We start from the raw sequence: 27,971 nt of genomic DNA, 5'->3' as shown, positions 1-27,971 counted from the left end.
TTAAAAGTAAATATATGCACAGACAAGAGACGAAGCTTAGCTTACAAGCAGACCTGAACTGGACTAAAGTTAGCAGCTAAAGTTAGCGCCCATCTGTCACCTGATGCCAGTCAAGGGTCAGAGGTTAGCTCCTTTTCTGTGGTCGTGGTTGGGTTTCACCACTCTGAGGACATCAGGTGGCTAACAGTCTTTTCAATGTAGGACAACAATCCTGCATTGGAGATGATCAGATTTAAAATGTAAAATTCAAGAAAAGAAAAGAGATCCATTTAATATTCTTGAATATTTCTTGTTACTCATCTGGATTCTGAAATACATTAATTTTAACATAATGTGGGATATATTGGCTTTGATATGAAAAGATGGGAAGTATATAATGGAAAGCTGACTTCTTTTAAATGTTTGAATTATAGCTATGTTAACTACTTATTTAGACAAGAAAGTAGACCATAAACTCTAAAGGTTTAACATATCTACATGGTAAATCCTGCAGTGCCCCCATGTGGTGAAACCTAGTTAAAACACCCCTTCTTGCTGCTTTAACTATTCCTTTTGAAGGTTGTATATTTGATCCTAAAACTGTGGGTCCTGAGGGAACAATTAAGCTGTTAGACTAGTCAGCAAGTACCTGAAAAACAGAAAAGAGTAAAAAACGGATGGGAGGAGATGATACAGGGACCTGGTGTGGGAGCAAGTGATGACGTGGGTGACACAGGAAGAAACAGTGTGACAGCTGATGTGAGTCATGTCTATTTTTATTCAGTCTCTGTGGAAAAGAATCACAGCTAAACAGACATGTTATAGCTCTCCTGTGTCATGTCAACAAATCAGAATTAACGCTACAGAAAAAAAGGTTCTTCTTCAATAAAAGACTACAGAAAATAAATCCCACTCTGCTGCATATGCATACTAAAAAACACACCTTGAAATATCAAACTCAGATACTTTTAATTTATATAAAATGAGGGGGAAACTGACCTCTTTCTCCTGTGGTCATTTTCCCATAGTGTCACACTCAGGCAAAGCTTGTGTAGGCTGTTGCTGTAATGTTTCAGAAACCAAAGAAATTCAAAATATATGGACAGTTTGAATTAAAGTTAACAGTTAACAGAAGATCAAGGATAAAATCAGCTCAGTTTACATTAAAATGTGTCTTACAGGAGCTAACATAAGCATTGAGCAACTTACTAGCTAGTGAAAGTGACAGGAAGTAGCAAAATGCTAACTCAAACAGCAGCATGTCTCAAGTTGTGTACTTCTGATGGTATAATGTATAACTGTACACCTAAATATAGCATTGTTCCAAATCACACACTGCCATTTTTAGCCCCCGTTTTATTTTTCAAGTTTCTTTTTCTAACTAGTTCAATTCAAAATTACTAAAATTCTAAAGTCTAAAATACTTTTACATAGCTTCAAACTTGGGTCACTTATGGTATTTGGTACAATCCCCTTCTGTAAGCTACCGTGTTTTTAAAATTGTTTTAGAAGTTGTAAAAGTGTTCTATAACTTGTAAATTTGTCTTAGCTCATGTAAAATACATAAATTATATGTACATTTGAAATTGAATGTTTCCATTTGAAATTATTATTATGATTTGTAAAAGTGTTTTTGTCAGAAGTGTTTCAGACTTTTAGAAACTTGCAACTTGTACAATTTTTTTTTTCTAGTTTGGTTAAAGTGTTTCAGAATGTGCAATTTTTGTATTCAACTTTGTTTATTTGTTTTGAAAAATGTAAATTTGTTTTGTCATTTGGAAAAGTGTTTATCACTTGAACTTTGTTTGCATTTTTCACTTCAATAAAAGAAAACAATTCTGCCTTAAATACCTTAACCTTGTTTGAAATGTGCTGCTGTTGTTAAAAGCACTTTAGCTATCGAGAGGATGCTTACCCTAGCTAGCGCGCTAGCAACAGTACAGCATTTGCTACATCAACTGACAGCAGCTAATGTGAGCATTTATGGTGCGTTTCATTTAATTTTGGAACTCATAAATTTCGAGTTGATATCATCAAAAATGCGCTCTGAAATCGTAATACCGACTCAGAAAGTTTGAGCAACTTCAGTACCCTGAATTATGAGCTCATAATAAATGGGACACATTCCCATTCCTGAGGTAAATAGAACTCAGTATTAGCTACTTCCTTGCTAGTTGTGTAAGAGAAAGCTAGAGTGACACTAATATAACCATTTGATGTTTGGTAGATAGCAATAGAAAGATATAATGATGTTATGTAAAGGTAGATAAAATGAAGTAAAATATTGATTTTTGATTGCTATATTCTCTGAAATTAGCTATTCCTAGCTGAAATTATTGATAATTTAGAACTGGCTGGATGCAAACACAAGCAACTGCTTTATGGTATAATAAGAAAGGCCTAACGGTAAGTTGCTAACAAAAGCTAATATTGCTTCGGTAGTACAAGAAAGCTTGTGTGCACTATTTCCTATGTGTAGACATTAAATTTAATTTTTCTTAGGATACAATTTTTGCTCTGGGTTTTACTCTCTGTTGTCTTTTTAAACCCTGATCAACTAGGAGGTAGTAAAATAATACCTATTGTTAGATCATCTGTGTTTATGATTTTCATGTCGAAATTAGCCATTTCCTAGACAAAATATAACGCATTGTTTTGTCATGGAGTATTACAGTTGTGACTTCTACTGGGGCTTCTACTTATCAGTTTATAGAGCATTATAATGATTGTCAGTTTTTCTCTGTTACTATGATTCAATGTGGAATACAGCTTCCCACCACAAACTTGACAACATAAAAATGGCAGCAGAGTGAATATTGTGAAAGTTAGCAGTAGTAGAACTACATTAACAGGTACTGTAAGATGTTCACATATTGTAAAGCTACAACACAAATCTGCATTTCAACAGCTCATAAACCTTTGTGTATGTAATTTCACTTCATCAGTGCTTTACTCTTCATTGGTGACCACTTCTCTGTCTCAACAGTCTTGTCTTCACATCCTCAATTCTTCTTTTCTATGTTCTTCATCAGTCAGTTCAATATTCGCTACACTTTATATCAGTTCCCCTCAGCCATCTTTTTCAGGTTACCTTGCTACATTCCCTCTGCAAAACAGTGTTCCCTTAATCTATTATAAAATGCGCAAGAAACTAGAACATATGCAAGTGTTAAATGTGCCATAAAATAGAGATAATTCATACAGGTCAAAAGAAAATGTGATAAGGCTGACAAAAACATAGCTACAGCTCTGATTAACAATAAAACACTGCTAAAACACATTCTATGTTCCCACAGATCCATAGCTTAAAATGTCCAGACCAGAGTTCAGTGTGCAGTGGATCCAGGGCGCCAGACACAAGGCTGCAGACCCAGGTTGGAAGTGCTGAATCTGGGCCTGGGGACCCGGGTCAGTTGAGTGCAGCTAGATGCTGGCCGAGAACCTTCGGTGGGGCTCAGGGGACTAAGATCTGGGGTACTCTTAAACTGCCTGTTGGCCTGTGCAGTGTTGGAGGACTGAGCATGGTAGAAAGTAGGAGATTGGACAATATTCTGGGCAGGAACTGTGGAGAAGGTGGGAAGCTGTGGGAGTGGAGCTGTAGGGGCAGGGGGAGGTGGAGGAGACATGGGGGAGGTGGCCCACTGAGGTTGGTAAGCTTGAGGTTGAGGCTGGTAATGTTGGGGTTCAGGTTGGTATGGTTGGTAGGGGGCCTGACCAGCTGTGGGTGGAGGAGATGTGACATCAGAGCACCACAGCGGATCCCCAAGAGTGGTAGCAGATCGCGGTGCAATGACTTTGAGGGCTGGCCCTGTGGACGTCGGTGGAGGCGTGGAGAATCGCTTTACCTCATACACTCTCGCCGTTTTCTGTGGACCACTGGTACCTCCTTGCTGCTTCTGATAGGTGGGAGTATTTGAGGGAACCCCGCCTCCATAGCTGAACAGAGAAGAGCTGAGCTGGTAAGGTTGGTGGTTCATGATGTCCACAGATTTTCCTGCAGCTTTCTTCCCTTTGGATCCAGCTGTTCCAGACTTTGCCACATCTGCCTTCTTTTGGGCTTTAAGAGGGCAGGAGGGAGAGAGTAGAGGGTTGTAGCTGATTGGAGGAGGAGCACGGATGTTGGATGAGTATTTCCAGGTTGCAGGGAGAGAAGGTGTGGGTGAGGGCTCCCTATTCTGGGCAGGGGAGTAAGGTGCGGCAGCAACAGAGGGAGCTCTTTCCACGACATACCGATCCATCCTGTTCTGCCTGCGAGCAAACAGTTGACCTCCTTTCCCTCCTAGCTGTGGAACCTGGGGGGGTTGTGGTTTAGGAGCTACAGGAGGTGGTCTTGGTCCCTTCTGAGTTTGCAAAAAGTTGCAGGCCTCTGCTCCAAGCCTGAGCCAATCCTCCTCTGGCCCTGATTCATGTCCAGTCTCTGCAACAGCAGTAGCTCCACGATCTTCACCTGGGGTTCTAGCAAAACGGTCATCCATATTTTGTACCATTGACATCAGGTCCGGGTTTGGATCCACATCTTTGTTCTGGACTGAGCAGAACATTGGCTTCTTGCTGCTTCTACGACGGGCTTCCTGCAGGATGCCAGTGCGAGCTGCTGGGACAGAGATTCGCTGCTCTCGTGTCCCAAATGAATCACCAACTGGAGTTTGTGCAGGCGGTGCAATTTCCATGGCAGCATTGGGACCTGGAGTCATTGCAGCAGTTGTGTTGATGAAGGAGTGGGCAGATGGAGACGGTTGGGGGAGTGGAGGGAGGGGAGGGTTTGGCTGGGTATGAACTGAGGTATGTGCCACATCAAGGGGTTGTGGTGGGACAAGTGGAGAGCATGCAATACCAGTGGGAGGAGGTGGATAAGAAAGAGATGACAAAGGAGATTGTGGAGAGAAGGGTTGAGCTGGTGCCGGGTATACCAAGGGGCTTTGAGCTACTGATGGAGAGAATGGGGTTGACTGGGAAGCAAACACTGCAGGCTGAGGGGAAAATGGTGGATTTGATGTGGGCTGGGAGAATTGTGTGGAAGACAAAGAGGAGGGTGGAGAATTCCCAGAAGGGGGAGAGCTGCCATTGGCGTTTCTTGGGGGGATATACAGAGAGGTGCTAGACACCGCTCTTCTTGGATCCGGCCCTGATGGAAGGCGAGATGGCTGGATAGTCATCATGGAGACAGCAGCCACAGGTTTGGCTGCCATCGTCAAAGCTGTTGGTTTAGGCTGGGGAGGGCGAAACATCACAGAGGTTACAGTTGGACGAGAAGGGGTAGGACCTGGGGTGAAAGGGCGTGCAGTACGGTTCAGAACACCAGGTGCAGGGCTGAAGTTGGTGTTCAGGTTAGGTTCTGAGTCAGTGATTGGGTTAGGACTAAGCGTAGGGGTGGGATTTGGGTTCATTTGTTGCCCGTTATTAGTAGGAAGTTGTGTCTGAGTGGGAGGGCTCAGAACTACACTAGCCCGACTAACAGCTACTGACCCCCCATTGGTCAGTGCAACAGCTGGAGGAGACATTGTTGGAGAATTGCCACTGATTGGATGCTTTTTGATGCCGCTATCCAGTGGTGAGCCCTGGTAGGATGGGCTCTCCAACCCTGGACTTTGAATGACGGGGTTCGCAAGTCCTGGAATCTGATAGTTTGAGATGTCTAGCCCCAAGTTTTGATTGATTGTCGGCGTTGTTGGAGTGGTTGGTGTGGTTGACGGACAAGCAGAGCTTCTCCTGTCCAGCAGGTCTAGATAACCTGTATCCCACGTAGGGTCAAACGATGCTGAGAATCCCTCTTCATCAACTTCTGAGCCACTTAGAATTGAACTTCCTCCTTCCTCCTCTGTCTCCCCTCCTGTCTCTCCTTCTGTATCCCCTCCTCTGTCTCCCTCAGCTTTGCCAAAGCAGGTCAGCGTGTACTTCTTCGCCCTCTGCCGGCGTTTCTTGAACATAAGCACCCCTTTTGAGTTGGGGTTTGGAGCATCAGTCAGCAAAGAGGCAATGGAGCGACATTTAGTACGGGCTTCTTTCACCTGTTTCTCCACCAGACTCTCCCCACGCTGCAACTCTGCAAGACAGGAAGAAGAAAGAGAGAGATATTTTGGATGAATAAATAATAAGGCAAAGGCAACAAACAACGGAAACAAAAATTCACTAACAGTGGGGTAGCTGGGATAAGGATTACCACTGACAGACAGGAGTATGTGTTGTGGATTTACAACAAAGAATTCCTGCTGCTCGCCAGAGTTGACTCACACTCTCCGGGAAGGTTAGATCAGGGTTTATCTCCAGCACGTGCACTCAAGTGTACCTCTGCTAAGACCAGGGCTATTTAAGGCTTTTTATTATCCTGGCTCACTCTGCATGAATATCTCCACTACATATCTATAATTTTATGTAGCCTCTACTCACACACATCAATAATCTAATTATAAGCTGTATGATACAACTGCAAAGAGTACAACACTGACAGATAAAACAACCAAACAAACCAGTCAAAAAAACTGGCATTTCATTTGAAAACCCAGAAGGACCGACAATTGAAGAAAGAGAATCTACCGCCATACTTACAGCTCTTTAACACTATCATTTGGCAAAGGAAAGAAACTCCAAGCTAACACTTGCTTGTTTAAATTGTCTGCAAGCTAATGCTTGCTAGTTGGCATTGTTAACAAACAACAAATATGGTTTGGAGGGCATTACTAAGACAATACGAAGCATTGTAGAGAAGCAAAACAAGAATATGTTGACAAAGTGACAGAGCAAATGGAAATATATCCTCAAAACTATCTAAGTTCTTGTAAGAATTGGAGGCATTTCAATTTAGTTGATGGATGCATTGTATTTTTGTATGATATATATCATATGTATCATATATCAAATGTATTTTTTTTTTCTCACAAGAAGGAAAATATTGTGCCCTAAAAAATATTTTGAAATCTTATTCCAGTATACAGGTCAATGACGTATAAGGCTTCATTTATTTGCAGTGGTGCCACCTAACACAATGGTCACCCCACTGACATTTGCAACTAATTTCAGACTAAAATGGGGAAATGCTTTGACACATGTTGTTCCTTTTATTCTTGTTAGACAGTGAATACATACAGTGTTTAACACATTTATTAGACCACCTGTCATATTTGTCTCAAAGACCAGCCAGCATCATGACGTGCTTTAATGAGGACTCTTTCATTTTCAGTGAGCTCTCGATGTTTTACCATTTTGAACAGGAATGAGGAATTTCAAACTGAATTTGAGCCAGCTCACTGGGCATCTCTGAGAAGTCAGAAATTAATCAAGCATAACATGCAACCACTAAAACTAACTTTTCTGTTCAGGAATGCAAGTAAATAACTATAATTGGACATATTAATCAAGAAATAATAATGTGCTTTACTATTTTTTCAGGGGTTTTTTTGTAAATCAGTGCATTTGAAAATTCATGGATAACAATAATAATATATTTTAGCATTAAAAATATTTTGGTTAATGAGCTTCTACATATTGGTGTATTACCATCGCAGAAACATAAAAAATGATTTTGGTAATTACCAATCCTGTTAATTTAGGGCAGCTGTGGCATAAACCTTACTTTGGTTAGGGTTAGGGTGGTCTAATAAATTTGTTAAGCACTGTACATTTTTAAAATAAAATGAAAATTCCTATTGTAAAATAAAAAGTAGCTGTTTTTCCTTGGTTGTACCACCTGACATGGATACCACTCAGCTAAGCTTAATTTTATTCTTTTTTATTTGAGCCCTTATTAACCTAAATAGAGGTAAAGGTAGAAGTAAAGTAAATATTTTAAGAGCTTTAAATAACATTGTTTATTTCATACAGTTAACTTTTGGCAGTTTCACCACCTGAAACGCTGGTTACGCCATTTGAAACACTGATTTCACCATCTAAAGAAAATGCCACTTGAAACACTAGTTGCGCCCCCTTAAACACCGGTTGCGCCAACGGAATCACTAGTTGTGCTAATTGAAATGCTAGTTGCACCACCTGAAACACTGGTTGTGTCACTTGAAAAAGTAGTTATACCATCTGAAACACTAGTTGTGCCACCTTAAGCACCGATGCACCACTTTGTTGTCCCACCTGAAACACTAGCAAACTCTGACACAATTTGTTCCTTATTTCCTCTCTAGAAAGTTAACAGATATATAATAAAAAATCAAGAGTTTAATGAGTAAATAATCAGTTTTACACTGGTTGTACCCCCTGACATGGAACATTTCCTCACCAGCCTGTGACTTAAAAGAAATGTTTTCATCTTTACTTGCAAAGGATATGAAAACTATTCCTCTCTGTCATGAGTGTCAGCTGGAGTAAAATAAATGTTAAATTATGCAATGATCTGTTTTTTTTCCATTTCATTTTAAAATAAAAGTCCCATGATTACCGTTGTGCCACCCTGACATTTAAGAACTTGCCAATTTTGATGACTTTACTAACTTAATAGTTTTAGAAAATTTGTCAATTTCAAAGATTTGAACCAAAAAATCATGCCAAATTATTCTAACTTCAGTTACTCACAACTAAAATACCATCTTTTTAATAGTGTCTGTATTCTGGTCATTTACTTGCTGAATAAAAAAGCTGAAATTTTTTTGGTTTCAGATGCCAAAATTGTTTTTCTTTTTCCAATATGGCAGAAAATGTATTCCAACAAAATAGGTTTTTTAAAACAAATTGATAAATGTCATGAATTGATTAATTGTTTTCAAAAGGAATAAAATAAATTAAGACAAAATAATATGCATGTCATTGACCCATATCCAATATTATTTGAGATGTTAATGTCAAGGCCAAATATGGGGGCCAGTTTTGTTCTGAAGGTTAGTTATTTGATGTTAACCATATGAAGCAACATGGCTTAATCAAGGGATAGGCGATTATGGTTATCAACAGGGCCACATTGATATTATTCACAATTCTAATTGACCTAATTGTTACAAATTGCTGCTCTCAATTCATACATTATAATTACTAATTTTAACAGAAGAAAAATGAATCAATATAAATACTTTTAATGTTAAATGCAAACTAAATTTTTTAACTTGATTGGCTAAACAAAACTAAATCAAACTTAAGCTACATCTTGCAGCCAGTTTACAGCCAATTCTATCTATATCTATCAGTCATCCAAGACTGTTAAGAACTATTGGTATTTTTCGTGTTGTCATGGCAGATAATGCCCTTTATCCTCATGTTCATTGATATTTAAAATGGACCTGGGGGCTGCATCTAGTGAGAAGGAGAGCCACATGCGGCCCCTGGGCCACCAGTTGTTTATCCCTTGATTAAATAAAGCTGATGTGGCACAACAGAGTTTTTTTAAATACTGAAAGCATTGAATGTCAAACTGTGATGTAGATTTAGAAGTGCAAGTGAAATTCCAACCAAAGCTCAGGATTACCAGCCACAGCTATCAGGTACAAATAATATTTGGTTTTATTATAATCTTTCTATATTCTGATATGATGCTAACACCAACAATAAGCAGTTTGTTAAAAAGGAAGAACATACATTCACCCAAAACGGAAAAGCCCAGCTTCATTTGAAGGTTGAGTACATGCAGTAGTTTGAATGTGTCTTACCTGCGTACACAGTGTGTGGTATTGTATGTCCACCTACATCTGAATCTGAAGTAGATGTGAGGTCCCTCATCTCACAAGTGTGAGCGTGTTTGTGTCCTAAAATTCCCTCAGACCCTCCCACACAGACCCTGTCCACTTCAGCTCTGAATGGAAACTGTTTAGTGTCTGTCTTCCAGCTCCTCTCTGAGAGCACGGCCCATGTAAAGACCTTTGTCCAGAGACTCTAACCAACACATGATGTCAACTCCCTATTCCTGTCGGCATGACGGGCATCAAACACCTGTCATATACAAACACACATAAACAGACACGCACAAGGACGGAAGACCCCACACCAGGAAATATTTAGACGGCAGTGTCATTGGTCGTGCTTAAATGTTTGTGTGTGTGTATATGAGTTCAAAAAGCCAATTATAGTTTAGAGGAAAGCCTGCTCATAACTCTTCACTGATGCGCTGTTCTCTGCCGCTGACACCTCACACCTAGCAGCACGGCACATACACAAACACTGACCTCTACAACGGCAAAGCTAACAATCCAAATCCAAAGTCAAAGGTTAGCATGTTTGTGTGTAAGTAATGTGAGAAAGGGCAGGTCCCTGGACACCTCAGTCATCACTGGTCCTTTAGTAAACCTCTGTCCTCAGTCCTTCAGGACAGATCTCTCATTAAAGAAACATTTACTAATGTGAATCACAGCTCATTCAGTACATAACCATCCACTTTGATCAGCTGTGATCATTGTTGCCTTAAAGAAAAGATGACCAAACAAGACTGATGGAGCATAATGGCCTAAAAAAGAAGTTGAACAACTGATCTTTTGTTGGCTCTCTGATTGCCCTCAGTTGTTGCCAGGCAATTTTGGTTAGATAAACTTTCCCCCGTGCTAAATCTTTTCAGCGCATCACAGGTAAATTGTGACTTACATTTTCAACCATTTTTCAACATGATTAAAAGGTGTGCTTTTGGTGTCTTTGGATTCATCTCTGTGGACGTCCACACTGGCATTTCAACCCATCAACAATCATAGATACCACTTATTTATGCTTGAGGATAAGAGAAAACATTATCAATATGAAAATATGTGATGTTCTGTTAATATTAGGCAGCTATAACTTTATATAATGGCCAACTTTCCAACAATCGTGTGTGTAGTGTAGTTTGGGCAGGCTATGGAGTCAAGCACTGGCATATAATGGAGATCAGCTGATCCAACACAAGCCCTCACAAGCTGATGGCTAGCTGATTCCCTCTAAACGCACTGTTGGCTGATTGCACTCACCCTGACTGAATTATATTTCTAGCAATGTTAGCTCAATGCAGGGGTGTCCAAACTATGGCCTGGTTATCTTTTATTGGCCCCAAGCAGATTCTACAAATAAATGGACCACATAAGAACACGGAGCTTGTGCTTGACTGTAACTGTAAGTTTCATAAGTTTTGATACTAGGTGTGGTTTTATGTTCATTCTGTAAAAAAACATTTTGACCAAAAGAATTTGCCAGTATGCTTTTTCCCATGATGAAATTGAGGCAAAAAAAAAGAAATGGAGTATTTGTTGACACCAAATATTAAAATATTAGCTTGATTCATAATGGCTAGATAAAAAAAGACAAAAAAGATCATAGACACGAATAGCAGCATTAATGGAGCTCATTCTCTGTTCAATTTTAAGGTCTTTTTTAAAAGAACCATTTTTAAGCATCAACATCACTTGAAAGTTTGAAGCTCTTATGCTGACCAAGGGTGATCCAGCTGTAGCCAGGGCCAATCAGGTTAGCTTTTTATCTTGTCAGACATTTACAAGCCATTTACTGTAAGTCTTCTAAATAACTGTATCCAGACCAGACACATAATTAAATGGCTTGGAAAGTGAGTCCCATTCACTTTTGTTCTGTGTAACAGCCTTTTCCAAACTCCAGTGTGCTGCGGCCCAATCTGTGACTTGGAAATCTTCTAGGGCGCACCAAAAAATCCCTTGTACAACCATGTCATGAAACTACATTTTTTTTACCCTTTTTAACCATATGTAAATATTTTTTCATAGACAGGGAATTCCACTGTAAATGCCTGGCTTTCTGACGCATGGTAAATGTTTGTGGAGTCACTTCTGCCATTAGTGAGCCACTGCCATTTATTTTGTTTGACCAGGCATCTGCAGAGTCACTTCAATTTTATTTCCTTATATTTATCTCTGTAAATGCGCTTTATGGCCTAGAAAACTCACCAAATAGATCACCAAAACCTGAAATACTTACAGATACGGCTGTTCAGATTTGATGTGTTTGGGGTTGTGTGTTTTTTTTCCTCAAAAGACAATAAAAATCTGTTCAACTAGTCTGTAAATTCTCCTCACTCTCCTCTTTTGATCCATGATGATGAACGGACCTAGAATGCTGTCTAATCCTGGATAGGTTAAATTCCTGGTGTCATGTTAGTTCATGAAGCATTCATGATCAGATGATTGTATGCATGACACAATAATAAAATTAAAGGTGCAGTTTGTAAAACTGAATATCAACATCTAGAAATGGGTTCTAGATTGCATTTCTCCGCTGGAAACTGTGGAAACCAGTTGAATTTAATGTGTATCTGTAATGTGAATACAATACAATACAATAACTTTATTTATTCTTTTTTTCCTTTTTCCTCTTTGTTACCATGGAAACATGTAAAAATCCAAGATGGCGGCATCCATGGAGGGGACCCTCCCTATGTATGAATTAAAGGTTTATTCTGAGTTGTTTTTTCAAAATAGCTATTTTTGAATTTAGATGACTAAACACTTATTTAGATAGACCATCTTAGAAATATTTGGCTTTATTTTACCAGGTTTGTTCAGCTAAATGCTACTCGGCTAAATATTACACACTGCACCTTTAAGTAAAAACTTCCACTTCAGTAAATTTTCCATCATTGAAGTTGAAGATGGGGGTTAAAAAGATGTAATTTTCTTCATCAATTAATATAATAGTTCTCACCTTTTATTTTTAATGTCAATCCTTTATATCATTAAATTCTACTTCTGATTCCCCTGTGAAATTTACCTCCACCAGGCTGTTTCATTTAAAAACTTTCAAGCCTGAAGAGACCACCAGAGAAATGCAGATATATGAACAACTTCCTTGATGTAGCAGTAGTCTCTGTTTCTCATCTTATCCCCTAAAACTCATCTCAAAAATGAGAAAATGCTATCCAGCTAAAGCCAAACTCCACACTCATCCAGTGCACATTGAGCTGTGTGGCCTATAAGTCAAATTCATGTCCAGTCTATCAATCAGAAGCTTCAATGCCTATAAATACAGCCAGTGAGGCAAATGCTCAGAATACTGACAGCAGAGACAGAGGGGGGAGGTGGAATATCTTTATGGGTATCTGGTATATCTCACCCCATCACCACCAGCCTGGGAGTGTAACATGATGCTCCAGTTATAAGAAAGCACCACTAGAGGGCGATCTAGCTGTTCATTCAGGCTCTAACTCTACACCACAGACTATAACATTAGGGACACTGAGAGAGCGTTTGGATAGAAGAGAAAAAAAATCACAGCAGTTCAGACTGAAATAGTTGCATCACCATGAGAAACTACAGAGGTTCCTTCCTTTTTTCATCAACTGATCATCGATTATCCTTAAACTTAATAAGCTTAGATCCAGCTGAATAAAGTTGCATCAGAATTTTTGTATTTAGCCACAGTCAGGAGGTTTTTTCATTTCAGGCAACAAGCCTCTGTACAGTGTTTCCAGTATTGTTCTAGAGTTACTCAAAACTATCAGTTACATCCTGGAGGCCTGCAGCACTTTTTAAGTTTGGCATGGCCTCTGAGACCAAAGCTTGATCCAGGCCTCAGTAGTCCCCCCTGGCAAAAGTTATTAGCCAACATTTTATTCCTGGAAGTGATATATACAGTACAGCCACGCTGTTACATAAGGTAAAAGACTATAACTAGCTCCCATGACATCATTTAGCTCTTTGGTTCTTAACTGGTCTAACCACAGCAACTGCCAACACCTCCAAAATCAGAAGATCAAAATCATGATGGAAATTTCCAAAACTTCTCCAAAGCTCTGATCAGTTTAGTAAAGAATTTTGTAGTTAGGACTATTGGTTGGACAAAAGGCAGGACAAAACTAGAATGATTAAAAAGCATATCATTTAAGAAGCCCTAACATACATGCATGTATGTTATTTTACTATATTTCCCATGATTATGTGGAAATTCTGGTATTTTTTGTTTTGAGTTTTGAGAAATTGACACAAGTTTTGTAGTCCCAAAACAATAAGGAAAAAAGAATCAAGCTCTTGAGAGAACAACCAAAATTTACAACCCCAATTCCCAAAAAGTTGGGGCGCTGTGTAAAATGTGCATTTAAACATAATGCAATGATTTGCAAATCTCATAAACCCATTTTTTAAATACAAAATAGAGCAAAAACAACATACCAGATGTTGAGACATTTTACCATTTTATAGAAAATATTAACTCATCTTTGATTTAATGATGCAACACATCAAAAAAGAAGGGAAATGGCTGCAAAAAGCTGGAAAAGTATCATTGAACAGCTGGGGGAGCTTTTCACAGCTAATCAGGTTCACTGGCAACAGGTCAGTAACATGACTGGGTATAAAAGGAGCATTTTAGAGGCATAGTCTCTCAGAAGTAGAGATGGGGAGAGCTTCACCAATCTGTATAAAACTGTGTTAAAAATTGTGGAACAATTGCAGAAAAATGTTCCTCAACTTAAAATTGCGACAACTTTAAATATCCTATGCATTTGCAATGCATTTTTCCGTAGAAGTGTGCAGAAGTTTTGTAAGGAGATATATACTCACTGGCTTGCCGTGCTTTATCCATGTATGTGGTTGAGAGCTCATCACTGAGTGGGCTCATCTGTGGTCCCACCATCGGCACCAGTTGTTTACTGGACCCCAACATCAAAGCCTCCATGGCCCGCTCAGGAGACACAAGCGGCGGGCAGGTCAGCCCGATGACGCCCCCCGCCTCCTGAAAGCCGCTATCCCCCTCTCCCTCCCCCTCAGCTAACCCCTGATCAGGGGTGGGTGTGATCGAGTGAGGGGTCAGCGTGTGTGGAGTGTGTGCTGGAGTGGTCCAGTCACTTTGTCCAGGCTGGAGGATGAGCTCTCTACGAGGGACGCCCAGAAGAGACTGTCCATCCCACTGCCCCTGCAGGGAAACCCCCCCATCTGTGGCACTTTCATACCTAAGAGAGATGAAGGGACACAACAAAGAGAACACATTGGAGCAACTTCAGTTGTCACATATATGGAGATTTAGAGGTTGTCATAGCGACTTATTTGTCCTCATAGAAGGTAGCATTGACGTCCAGGGAAGAACCATCTCTGTCTGACAAATTTGATTCACGATGAAGCTTCCAATCATGAGTGGAGGGAAATTTCCAGAAATGTTACATTTTGTAACTTTTATTTAAAGTTAAATTTAGATTTAGTATTTCATATTGATATATTATTAGGATGAAGTTTGTTTTTAAGAGTAGGGAGGAGGGAATAGAAATTATAATTAGGACGAAAAATGTAACAGGATATAACACAATTTTATAACAAAATATCACTCTAGGTTTAAATGTTATTTTATCAGAAATAAAGTCATTTTATTAAGGTAAAATGACTTTACTTCTGATAAAAATGGTGATTTAACCCAATGATATAAACATTTCTAAAGATAATATGTGATTTCATTTGTATGAATGTCGCTATGTCAGCATAAAATGTGACTGTGTTTGGATACATGTCACTTCATTAGAAATGTTATTTTCTCTGGAAAAAAATGTCAATATAGTTTGTCTTTTTATTGTAATTAAATGTCATTGTATTATTATTAATGCCCTTTAATTCAATCAGTATTATAACTTTCCTTTTATTGAGATAAAACTTAAGTTTATTTGGCCAAATTGATATTTTATAAGGATAAAATTGTCCTCTTGTTAGGACAGAATCTTAATTTATTAGAATGAATGCACTTTAATCGGGATGCAATGATATTTTATCAGGATAAATGTTAATTTTATTAGCATACAATGTAATTTGTAAATCTTATTTAATTAGAAAAATGTTCTTTATAAGGATAAAATGTAATTTTACGGGGCTAAATTTTAACTCTGTTTGGACAGAGTGAGAATCTATCAGTATTAAATGTAATAATGACAGGATCACTGTCCTCTTATTGGAATAAAAGTTAAATTCTTTAGGATAACTATCCTTTCTTATCAGGTTAAAATGTTTTTGTTGAGATAAATGTTCATTTTATTTGAGAAAAGTTATATTTCATTTGGAGTAAATGTAATTTTGCCAACAATGATATCCTTTTGTTGAGATACAACTTTATTTTATTAGGATAAATGTCCTTTAATCAGAATGAAACGTAACTTTACAGGGTTAAGTGTTAATTTATCGGGGTTTTATTAGGATAATTAACCTTCAGTTAGGATAAAATTCAATTTTATTAAGATAAATGCTCAATTGAACAAAATGTGATTTCGTTTGGGAAATGAAATCAGGATTAAATGTTACTCTAATGGGGTAACTGTCCTTTGTGATTGAAGATAAAGATGTTTTCTGGGAAATGATGCAATCTCATTTTGGTAAGGGACATTTTATTAGGAGGAATTGTAATCTATATTGGCAAACTGATATTTTATTAGAATATGATGTAACTTTTCAGGGTAAATTGACGTTTTATGTTAAATAATTTTAAATAAATCTTGGCAGAAGGCTTCCTCCAAAGATAGGAGACAGTGGGATTTCCATCTCTTACCCGCTCATCTCTGACGTCTCCTCCTCCTCCTGGTTGTCGTAGCGTGCAGGTGAGCGCGCGTGAGGAGGCGTGCGACGTTGGCGGCGGTGCGTGTGTGACTGCGTGTCTGCGTCACTGTCTGTCTCTCCATAGTAAGCCTCGCTGTCAGGAGGGGAGGTGATGCCGCTGGGTAGGCCTGTGGGGGAGAGGATGGAGGAACGGTTGGCGGTGGGAGACAGGACCCTGGTGGAGGAGCGGGAAGACGCAGAGTGGAAACCAGAAGGAGCCCTGAGACACAGAGGTGATGATAGGTTTGGAAAATGTTAAAAATACATCAGTTTGGTCTGCAAAGCCCTCATGTAGCGGGGTCAAAGACTGCCGTGTGAGACCACAATCTGACCTTTTGATCCTCAGGTTGAGAGTGGCGCTCTGTGTTTCAATGAGGTTCATGGCCTGAGCATGACTGAGGTCAGCACACATCTGCTCACCAATGGCCACCAGCTCATCATGCTCCTTCAGTCCGGCTCTGCAAGCTTTGCTGCGCCTGCGTACCTGTAGAGACAAAAGGGTAAACATCACACATCGATTTGCCCATTTTTTCACCTTATTGTCAGTTTAAAGCAGGGAGCTAACATCATAGACCAGGAGCTCTTCTCCTTTTGGTGATTCACAGTGACTTCAAATGAAACGATGCTTAGATTTAAACCTGCAACCCATTTCTGTTAGTAATGGCTAGGACAGAAACATCTCTGAGTAAAATATACAGTCAGCATAACAAAAAGATCAGATTTACTACGTTTCATTTTCAGTATAGTGCATTTTTTATCTGCTTGCTTAGGAGAAATGTGTGATGTCCTCCTTTCATTCACACAGATTTTTATTAAACCAGAGGCAGGTCAGACCAATCCCAAGCATTTACAGTGCCATGAAAAAATGTCCTGTTTTTTCTTTTCTTTGTACAATGACACACTTCATTGTTCCAGATCATCAAACACATTTCAACATTAGATCAGGATCACCCAAGAATGCAGTTTTTAAATGATGATTTCATTTATCATTGACGGAAACACCATTCAAACCCACCTGGCCCTATCTGAAAAAGTATCGCCCTTTAACCCGAATAACTGTGCCACCCTTGGCGGCAACAACTGCAAGCAAGCATTTGCAATTACTGGCAATGAGTCTTTCACATGGCTGTGGAGGAATTTTGACTACTCTTCTTTGCAGAATTGTTTTTGACCAGGCCAATCCAAAACTTTTTTTTTTTTTTTTTTTTTTTTTGCCATTCAGAGGTGGACTTGTAGATTTTTGTCCTGCTGCATAACCCAAGTCTGCTTGAGCTTGAGGTAATGGACTGATGGCCGACATTCTCTCTCAGGATTTTCTGGTACAGAGCAGATTTCATGGTTCCCTCGATTATGGCAAGTTGTCCAGGTCCTGAAGCAGCAAAGCAGTCCCAGACCACCACACCACCACCATGTCTCACTGTCAGTATGATGTTGTTTTTAATGCTGTTAGTTTTATGCCATTTGTAACTGGACAAACACCTTCCAAAAAGTTAAACTTTTGTCCTATCAGTCCACAGAATATTTTACCAAAAGTTTTGGGGATTATCAAGATGTGTTTTTTGTCAATGTGAGACGAGCCTTGTGTACTTTTTTTGGCAGAAGTGGTCTCCCTCCCACAGATGCTGTTTTTGCCCAGGCTCTTTCTTATGTCATGAACTATATCATGAACACTGACATGAATTGAGTCGAGTGAGGCCTGCATGTGTTTAGATGTTCTGTATTCTTTTGTGACCTCCTGGATGAGTCGTTAAGTAGTTTTGGTTGGCTGGCCACTCCTGGGAAGGTTCACTACTGTTACAAGTTTTCTCCATTTGTTGATAGTGACTCTCACTGTGGTTCATTGCAGTCCCAAAATCTTAGAAATTGCTTTTTAACCCTTTCCAGACTGATAAATGTCATTGACTTTCTCATCTGTTCTTGAATTCCTTCAGAACAGATGCTCAGAAGCATGATGTGTAGCTTTATGAGATTTTAGCATACTTCACTTTTTTTTCTTGATTTACTTGAGTTATCTTTGTCTAATATCAAAATTAGTCTGATGGTCTACAATGTTTAAGTGTGACAAATATGCAAAAAAAGTTTTCACTTTGGTATTACAACTTCTATTTAAAGATCTGATCGTATTTCAATCAAGTATTGTTATTTTCATGTTCTATGGCTCTGCTACGTTTAGAGCTTGTATTGAACAGTGTTCAGGAACAGGGGACCCTCTTGTGTTAGCCATCCTGGTCCATGTTCGAGAATAACTCATGAGTTCATGCAGCTGTTCCTGGAGGGCGCTGAGAGATGATGTCATAGGATCCTTCAGGAAGTATGCTGGAGGGGGGTACATGGGGTAGATGGGAAGTATGCTTGTAAAATACTCTTGTAAACTAGATTAGTGTGTCCTCTTAAAGGAGAAGATAAGGCCTCACACACACATATCTTATCACAGTAAAAATGTTAAGAGGGGGAAAGTGTTCCTGCACCCACTTGGACTCTTAAAGGACACAGTTTTTTGTTTTTATCAGCAACTCTTGACCTAATAATCTAAATGTGGTGGCACTGAGGTTAGCAAAATGTTTGATTATTTGATGTGTTTTAAACTGATGCTGGGCTGCACGCAGCGCAGGTTAACACTGTTGCCCCACAGCAAGAAGGTTCCAGGTTCGCTTCCCGGTCAGGACCTTATTGTGCGGAGTTTGTATGTTCTCCCTGTGCACGTGTGGGTTTTCTCCGAGTACTCCGGAGTACTAAACTGATGCCACCTCTGCTATATTAATGTTTGACAGTATTAAGAAGTACCAAAGCTTTAAAATATAATGCAGATCTCCAGTCAGTCGTAACTTACTGTCAGTGACAAACAGCCTTACACTGAAGTCTTGTTCATACTTTTGTGTTGAATCTACGTCACCATAACATCATGAGCATGTGTGTCCGCATGTCAAAGTGTTAATGTTTCTCACAACTGTTACTTTAAGAAGTTGTTAGTAAAAGACAGAGTGGATGGGACATGAGAATCTCATCGTAAATTTTCAATACTTTTTTAAATTTAACTTTCATCATAAACAAAGTCTGGCAGTTGCATTCATGAAATAACCACATTGCAAACATTACAGACTGAGCAACATTTCATAAATAAAACAGAGAAAAAGGTCAAAGGTGTAATGCAGGATTAAATTATGTATCACCCTGTTTAAGAAAGTAGTTACACAAACGGTGGCTCACTTTGGCTTTGTAAGCAAAGTTAACATAGCTAGGCAAGCTACAGAATTAAAATTAAAACATAAGCCAATGTAGCTAAGTTAGCTTTAGCAACATGAGCTTTAGCAAACATAGCTCAATAGTTAACTTGACTATGTTGCTTACTTAGCTGCTTTATGCAATTAGCTTTAGCTATTTTTTGCTACATTAGCTATGTAGGTACATTAGCTATGTAGCTTTCAGAGCTACTGGAGCTATATATGCTATGTTTGCTGAGTTAGAAGGTTTTCATGGAGGATGAGCTTTCAACTTTAAGTATCCTACACCTTAGCCCTTACCGTAACCCTAACAGGAAGTTAAATCCATTTTTATTTTGCAAGTTTTAACTTGAACTCCCGTTCTGACAACGATTGGGGTCTCACATGAACAGTCTGTGAGAGATGTACGATACGCAGCCACACCTTTTTGTAATCAGATTCTAATTAAATGCCAACAAGACCAAAATGATGTACTTATCAGGGTCTAAGTCATAAGCTCAAAATGGTTTTATATTTTAAAAATGACTTAAATACATTTGTTCAAACATATAAACACCTGGGTTTTAATCAACACTGATTTCCTAACAAAAAACTAAGCATGAAATACGGTGTCTTTGCCTTCTGTCAAAACAAATGATGCTTTTCTCTTGACGCTAGAAAGTAACTTCTTCGATCAACATCTTTACCTGTAATTGAATCTGGTGATATTTTTTACATGCATCCTTTGTCATCTTCACTGAAAGTGTGAGTATACTATGCTGCCATGTGATTTACAGTATGGTCTGGGTTTCTGCCCCCTTCATTGTGTCCTGTATAGGAAAGTTGGTTGGCCCTCTTTATAGAGCAAAGGTCACAACACTGGTTGATCTTCATGTACATTGATTCTTTATGTACGTAAATTCCGTAAACTCACTCCTTCTTTTGTAAAAAATAAAAATTCTTATTCTGGCATCATGCCAACCCCAGGCAGCACACAAACACATGCTTGATCAAGCTTTGTATATTGTACTTTCCCACTCACACAACTGTACACACACTTCACAAATGAGTATCATGAAAGAGGGGGTCTGAACAGCTGCATCACCAGTCTGGATGTCGGGGGATTCCTGGCGTTTGCCATTTGTTCCTCACAAACCCAAAATAAAACCATGCAGAAAAAAATCGACCGCATTCCTAGACGGATGAGGAAAGGCTGGTGCTTCTATGATGGGAAAAAAGTATCTACAGTATAATCAAATGATTAATTATGAGACAAATAAGTGTGCCAATGCATGTCTATGCATATCTTTGTGTGTGAAAAAGAGGCCTTCTTTTTCCATGCTCTGCTTCCAGCTCCTCTTAAATGAGCTATTCTGATCCTGCAGTTTGTGCTCCTGTCCCAACAAGGCTTATCTAAAGTATGCACACACACTCAAAGACACACAAACAACAGGTCACTAACACCTACTCCAACAAAAGGAAGCACACACAGATCAAACTCTGATTAAAGGCGACCTTATCAGCTCGAAAATCCTGGATAAAGAGAGACCTCTGGGTGCCAGAATCACTCCACTTCTATTTTACATCCTGGGTTATGACAGCTTCTGAGTGACCGGCCAACTCTGTGAACGTCAGTGTGAGCGAGGTCGCGTTCCTCCTCTCCAGAATAGATTTTCTTATTAGAGGGAACATTCTGGACTGTCAACAAATAGAACCACTGACACAAAAAGCATCAAGCAGAAAAACCAAACCAAAATAGAAGGAGAATTTTCTGGGATTAAATTTGGATTATTTGGTCGAGAAAATATGCATTGATGATGGATTTGAAACAACTTCATCATTGACTGTGTATGTTCATAGTGGACACAATAGGATACAGTACCAAAAGATATGATACGATACAATCAATATGAAAAAATCCAATACCAATAGACTGGATATGTAGAGAAAAACAATATATGATACAAGACGATACCGAAAGGTACTACACAATATGAAACAATACACTAAGACACGAAAAGATAAGATACCAATCGACAAAATATGATACTAAACCAAAAGATAGACAGTACAATACGATACGCTAATGTACCAAAAGATACCAAAAGACACGATATGATACAAGACGATACGATAGAATATGATATGATACGATAACAAAAGATACCAAAAGATAAGATGTAATAGGATACAGTACCAAAATATATGATAGAATACAATACAATATTAAAAGATGCTATGACCAAAAGATGCAATGTGATACAATACCAAAATATATACTACCAAAAGATACGAAACAATACCAAAACATACGCTACGATACGAAACAATACCAAAACATACGCTACGATACCAAAAGATACGAAACAATACCAAAACATACGCTACGATACCAAAAGATACGAAACAATACCAAAACATACGCTACGATACCAAAAGATACGAAACAATACCAAAATATACGCTACGATACCAAAAGATACGAAACAATACCAAAACATACGCTACGATACCAAAAGATACGAAACAATACCATAACATACACTACGATACGAAACAATACCAAAACATACACTACAATATGAAACAATACCAAAACATATGCTACGATACAAAAAGATATAGTAAAATACCAAAATACATGCTACAGTACAATACAATACCAAAAACTACGATAAGATACAAAACAATATGAAACAATACAAAACTAGAAAAGCACTCGGAGAGGGCAGACCTCCGCCATTAGCCCTATCTCCCAATAGTAAAGAATCCATTAAAAAAATTCCTAGATCCTGACATTGATCCAGATCACTCCCAAAATCTAGTCAGTCCTTCGTTTGCCATTTCTGACATTTTCTGAAAATTTCATCAAAATCCCTCCATGACTTTTTGAGTTATGTTGCTAACAAACTAACAAATTAACTAACAAACCCTGCTGATCACATAACTTCCTTGGCAGCGGTAAAGATATGATACAATACTAAAAGATACAAAAGGATATAATATATGATAGACTGAAACACGAAAATATAGGATACGAATAGACAGGATATGATACGCTAGGATACCAAAAAACACAGTACGATTCGCTGAGATACCATAAGACATGATATGATACTATACAAAAAGATACAATACATGATACCAAAAAACACGAAACAATCAAATAAAGTAGGATACAACAGGATACTCTACGATACCAAAAGATACGATATCAAGAGACATGTAATATGATATGATATGATACAATACCAAAAATTACGATACGTCTGGTACCATACACTAAGACACCAAAAGATAAAGTACCAAAAGACACGATACCAAGAACAATACCATAAGATACCAGCAGATACAATATGATATATTGCAACACATTATGATATATTATATGATAACCCACAATTCCATCGATGTAACATGTCATGATATATCTGTAATATGATACAAGATCAAAAAAAGGTACAATACCTTAGATACAAATTATGATGCACCAAATTAGGATGTGTTAAAATGCAATAAAATATTTTAATGATATATGATGAAACATGATACACCTAGATTATGATGTGATTTGTAACCGAAGGTAAAAGTATATTGTTCTGATTCAAGACATCAGCACAGTTTATACTGTTACAATACAGTAGGTTTTGATTGGATGCTTCGTGATACTCTTAAGATGTAGGGATGAACAATGTTAGATTTTTGCCGATATCTGATATGCCAATGGTAATAAATTAATTTTTGCCAATACCGATATCAATACTGATTGTTTAGGTAAGTTCAGACCTAGAAGTTCAGTCCTTTAAACAGACAATTCAAAGTTTGAGAAGGAACAAATTAAAAAATTTCTGTCCTGAAACGAACTTTCAAATGTAAGAAATGATGATGCCTAGAATGCCACTACTTTATTTGTCCATACAGCTCATATTTGCAACTGTCATAGACAGATTTTTACATCCAAAATATCTTCTCTCTATGAGATTTGGAATTGATTAATTGCGATCAAATCACATATGATAATATAGAAGTATTGCAGTACAAATAGATTTAATGAACCAGCAGCATGTCTCCAGTATGTTTTCCCAGCACATGAGCTACACATGGGCAAAGCCTCCCATTGATACAGAATGAAACAATTGAAAAGAACATGCTTCAGAGCAGCATCTGAATTTTTAAAAGCTTTTAAAACAGTGACAGACTTGTATTAGAAAGAAAATATTACACATCAGTGATCAGTAGAAGGATGTAGGTGTATATCTGGATGAACCTCTCTGTATGGATGTGTATGTGTGCGAACATGTGTGTATGCAGATCATTTTTGGCACAGGTTTTTATCAGAGTTATGAAGCTTCTGTGCATTGTCGTGGCATCAGAGGGGGATGATTCTTACTCACAGCACTAGTGATGATACTTTTTTTTTTAAACTGGAGAGTATTCCTAAAAATGCTCTGAAAAAGGATCCATGTATGTCATTCCTTCATTTGTGGTGTTTCACCTCTTATCATGCTTCATGTTTCAAATTCTTTCACCACAGTCCAGCATTAACCCCGTCTTCTTATTCTCTGACCAGCTGAATTCTGTTTATGTGACCCTGATGATGATGAGTGTTTGGCCTTGCACAGCAGATGAAGTTATTACATGACAATGGTTGAAAATAATGTGTAAACTAATCAGACACAACTACAGAGCCTTTCAGGCACACAGAAACAGATATTTTCCCCAAAATTCAAACATCCTCTTTTTGAATTCTCCTGATATTTTGATTGTTTATTCATTTTTATTTTTTAAGGTAAGTTTGATACATGAGGAGAAAGAAGTAAAAATCTCTGGTTCTAGCTTCTCAAATGTGAATACTTACCCTTTTTCACCTTTATAAGAGCTAAATATTTAATGTTTACAGTCCAATTTACATCTTTTAAACCATCTTGAGTGCATGGACCTGGATCATTTATACCAATATTTTTTGGTCTAAGGTTTTGAACCCTTCTATGAGCAAATTCAATAAAAATTATCATGGCCATTTTTTATAGTTTGCATGCTTTTGCAGTTTTCCCCTGTTTGTATTTCTTACATTTTTATTTCATTATCTATATTCTTCATTTTAACCATCCTTGAAAGATTTTTCAGCTGAGCAACACTCTGAAGCCTTTGTGCTTATTGCTCCTCTCTCTTCTTTACCAACAGTTTATTTTCCTCTTAACAGGCCTTATTTTTTTCCTATTTCGATGTGTCTGAAAGCTATATTCTGTACATCTAAAGTTCTATCTTGGTATTAATATAGCATTTCTAAATCTCATGACTTCTGCCATTTTTAAACTAAACAGCCCACCTATGAATGAAAGAAAGGAGACAAAATGAAACACACAACCGTATACTGTTTTACAGCAGCACACCAGGCTCACTATATAGTTTGATTTTGTTTTGATGAATTATAATATTTCCTGCAGATTGCAACTGTTGAATAAGTCCTAAATCACAGCTGACTGTCGCTTTTGTGCACTGTTTTGTTAAAGGTCAAACTATGTTGGTCATAAACATCCTAAAACTGCTGTAAGCAGTTTTCAATTTGAGTTGATTTTGGCGCCCCTTGTGGACAAAGTGATACATTTTGTGAGTTGATGGATTTGTCCTCTACATGTATGATGATGTCACAAAGAAGCGAGGACAGCCCTAGGGGGGCAAGAGAAAGACAGCCAAAAAGGCCATTTTTAAAGCTGACTACAACTATGCCAGGTATTCAAAGTGTGAAAATCTAAACATTTGTCAATCTTAACCTACTTTTTTGTCCCCAAAATAGAGAAATATTCAGCCAATAAATAGAGGCAGGAGTTAAAAACCCTCTGTCTAAAGCCTGAATGAGCTGTTCCACTATGTTTCTGTATGGTCTGTTTCCACAAAGTGGGCCTGTTTGGTTCAGTCCAGTTTTGTCATGGTTAAGCACATTAAACTTCATTTTTACCCATGTTTCTTCAGCTGATGTCTGTCTCACCAACCTCCAGCCTCACCTGCTGTGATGGGATATTTGTCCTTTTTTTTTTAGATCCAGATCATTTGGCTTAGCTCAGTAGAGCTGGCTGTTTGGCTACCTCCCCCACTGCAGAAGTTTCAGGCATTTAAAATAACAATATAAAAATAATCTATCATGGTGCTAATGATCCAGTTTGCTTTTGCAGGTCATAAAGAGGCATCAGTGTTAATTTCAGTATGTTACATATCTAAAAACTCCTCACAGGGGCTTTAATAATATCTGTGTCCTTACAATTTTTGAGTAATTTAATAGAAGCTCTTTTTTCAGAATTACTCTACTCTTCTCTAAAGCCAAAGTCCACCTGCCACTGAAAATAGGGAGAGGAAACAATGACAAAAATTGCAGTTAAAATATGCTTGGAAAAATGACACAGCTAAGTAGCAACTGAATAGTTTAGAACGTTTCAACGGATGTTGATGGGCTGTTTATGCTTGTATGTTACTGTGCCTGACATGCACTGATAATACCTTTTGCATTATTGTATCTGATTTCTGTTGTTCTTTTATAAATGTCTGTTATGTTCACTGCCTGTTTTGTTCCTTTTCCATCGATTTTATACTTGGCTTTGATTTTTTTTAATGGCCATAAAAGTCAGTAAAAGTTGAAAGTAAGAAGTAGTTTTTCCCTGAATAATAATTACTTTTATGGAAGGGTTGAATACATACTGACTGAGATCTTGAATGTATTTTAACATGGCTTTTTTTGCCACTTCTCACCAATGTTTGCCTCTTTCTTGCCACTTTTAACCAATTTGTGGTGCTTTTGGCATGTTTTTAGCAACTTTTTTGCCCCTTTTATCACTTTTTTTGGCATTTTTTTCTACCACCTTTAATTAATTTTTGCAGCTTTTTACCCACTAGTACCCCTTTTTCTTTTTACACATTTTTCCCTTTCTGCCACTGCTCACCCATTTTTGCAACTTGTGCTGCTTTTCTCCCGTTTCTCCCTTTTTGCCGCTTTATATCCATTTTAGTCACCTTTTGCTAGTTTCTAGAATTTTTTTTTCTCTTTTATCTCATTGTGGCCACTTGTCACCCATTTTGGCCACTGTTATGCCACTTAGGAGCCATTTTTTGCCTCTTTTCTTCAATCTAACTTTCTGCTATTATGACATTTGTGCACATCATGGCCCAGCTCTGAAGTCTTACATTTCTTTCCCAATCATTTAGTTAAAGGTGCCTATCCACACTGTTAACGCTGCCAAAAAAAAGCTGAATTCTGTTGTAAGAAAATTTAAGAAAATATTGTTGTTGCTTTGATATGAGTGGTTATTATTTTGGTTTTAAATAAATATAGTTATCACAGCTTTACTTTACCATTAGCCTTGATTTCTCTGACCCACATGGACCCCCAATTTGGCTGGGCCCAAAAAGCTCTCCTCTTCATCCCCCCTTATGGGCGGCCTTGATCATGAAACTGTTTTTTTTTTTGTTGCCTTTTAAACCCAGTAAAAGTCAAATTACTATGACATGCTAATTACTAATAAATTAACATACTAATGATTACCACATACCACATCCCACCATGTGGGAAAAGCTTGATATTTACACTGAATAAAGCACTTGTTTTCTTCAGGTATTTAACGATCAAATGAGTGTAAACACTTGAGTTTCATACAAATAAAGGCACTGATTCAATTACACAATTATTCAGATTTTTTCCTCGATGGTGGGGTTTCTAATCAATGCTCAAGTTACAAACACAGCAAACCACACAGCTGACCATCCAGGCCTCAGACCACAACTTACAGCTGCAGTCTCTATTAAAGCTACTCCTGTTACCGCCTTGGCAGTAACTCCATGCACACATAAAATCGATCAACCATACCTTGGCCACCTGTAGAGGTTTCTGCTGTTCTGCTCCTCCCTGCAGTCTGAAGCCCCACGGAGCTCCACCTGAGAGGGAAACCACGATCTCCTCTGCTACCATCCCTGCTGTGTGAGTGTCAGTGTCAGAGTGAAGGTTTCCACGTTTCTTTGCCCTTCTTCTGTCCCTCACTCTCTGCGAGAATCAATGATTAAGACTCCCGATTCTCGCCGTGACCACTGAAAATCACTCCACCCACCAGGAGACAGAGAGAGGCTGGCTTTCATCTGCTCACACTGGAATGCTGTGTCGGAGGGTGAGAGGGGGTCTGAGCATGTGCGTGTGCATTTATTCTCTCCAGTATTCAACACTTGCCTTGTCACTCTGGAGCACTCTGTTCAGGAGGGGATGCTTGCTGATATACTCGCCTGAAATAACCACAACAACCACTCCCTCTTTGACCCCCGGCTCAGCCGGGCTGGCTAGCAGCCACAGCCCACAGATTTGCCTTCATCCACCCTCTGCCCCCTCCCCACA

The 27,971-nt window shown here is 38.5% G+C and overlaps 1 protein-coding gene across 1 annotated transcript; it reads right to left on the bottom strand.

Moving 5' to 3' along the window:
- Positions 1–753: 753 nt before the first annotated feature.
- LOC121527825 (synaptopodin 2-like protein) lies at positions 754–27,771 on the bottom strand. Its single transcript, XM_041814827.1, has 5 exons — positions 27,456–27,771; positions 16,733–16,884; positions 16,354–16,620; positions 14,394–14,782; positions 754–6,022 (listed from the first exon to the last, which is right to left on the bottom strand). Exons 1-5 carry the CDS (start codon positions 27,555–27,557, stop codon positions 3,306–3,308), a joined length of 3,627 nt encoding a protein of 1,208 aa, XP_041670761.1. The 5' UTR covers positions 27,558–27,771; the 3' UTR covers positions 754–3,305.
- Positions 27,772–27,971: the final 200 nt, after the last annotated feature.

Source organism: Cheilinus undulatus, linkage group 20 (assembly GCF_018320785.1).
Source record: "Cheilinus undulatus linkage group 20, ASM1832078v1, whole genome shotgun sequence".
NCBI lineage: Eukaryota > Metazoa > Chordata > Actinopteri > Labriformes > Labridae > Cheilinus > Cheilinus undulatus.
The sequence above is the reverse complement of the archived record's forward strand: the minus strand, read 5'-3'. Positions and strand labels throughout refer to the sequence as shown.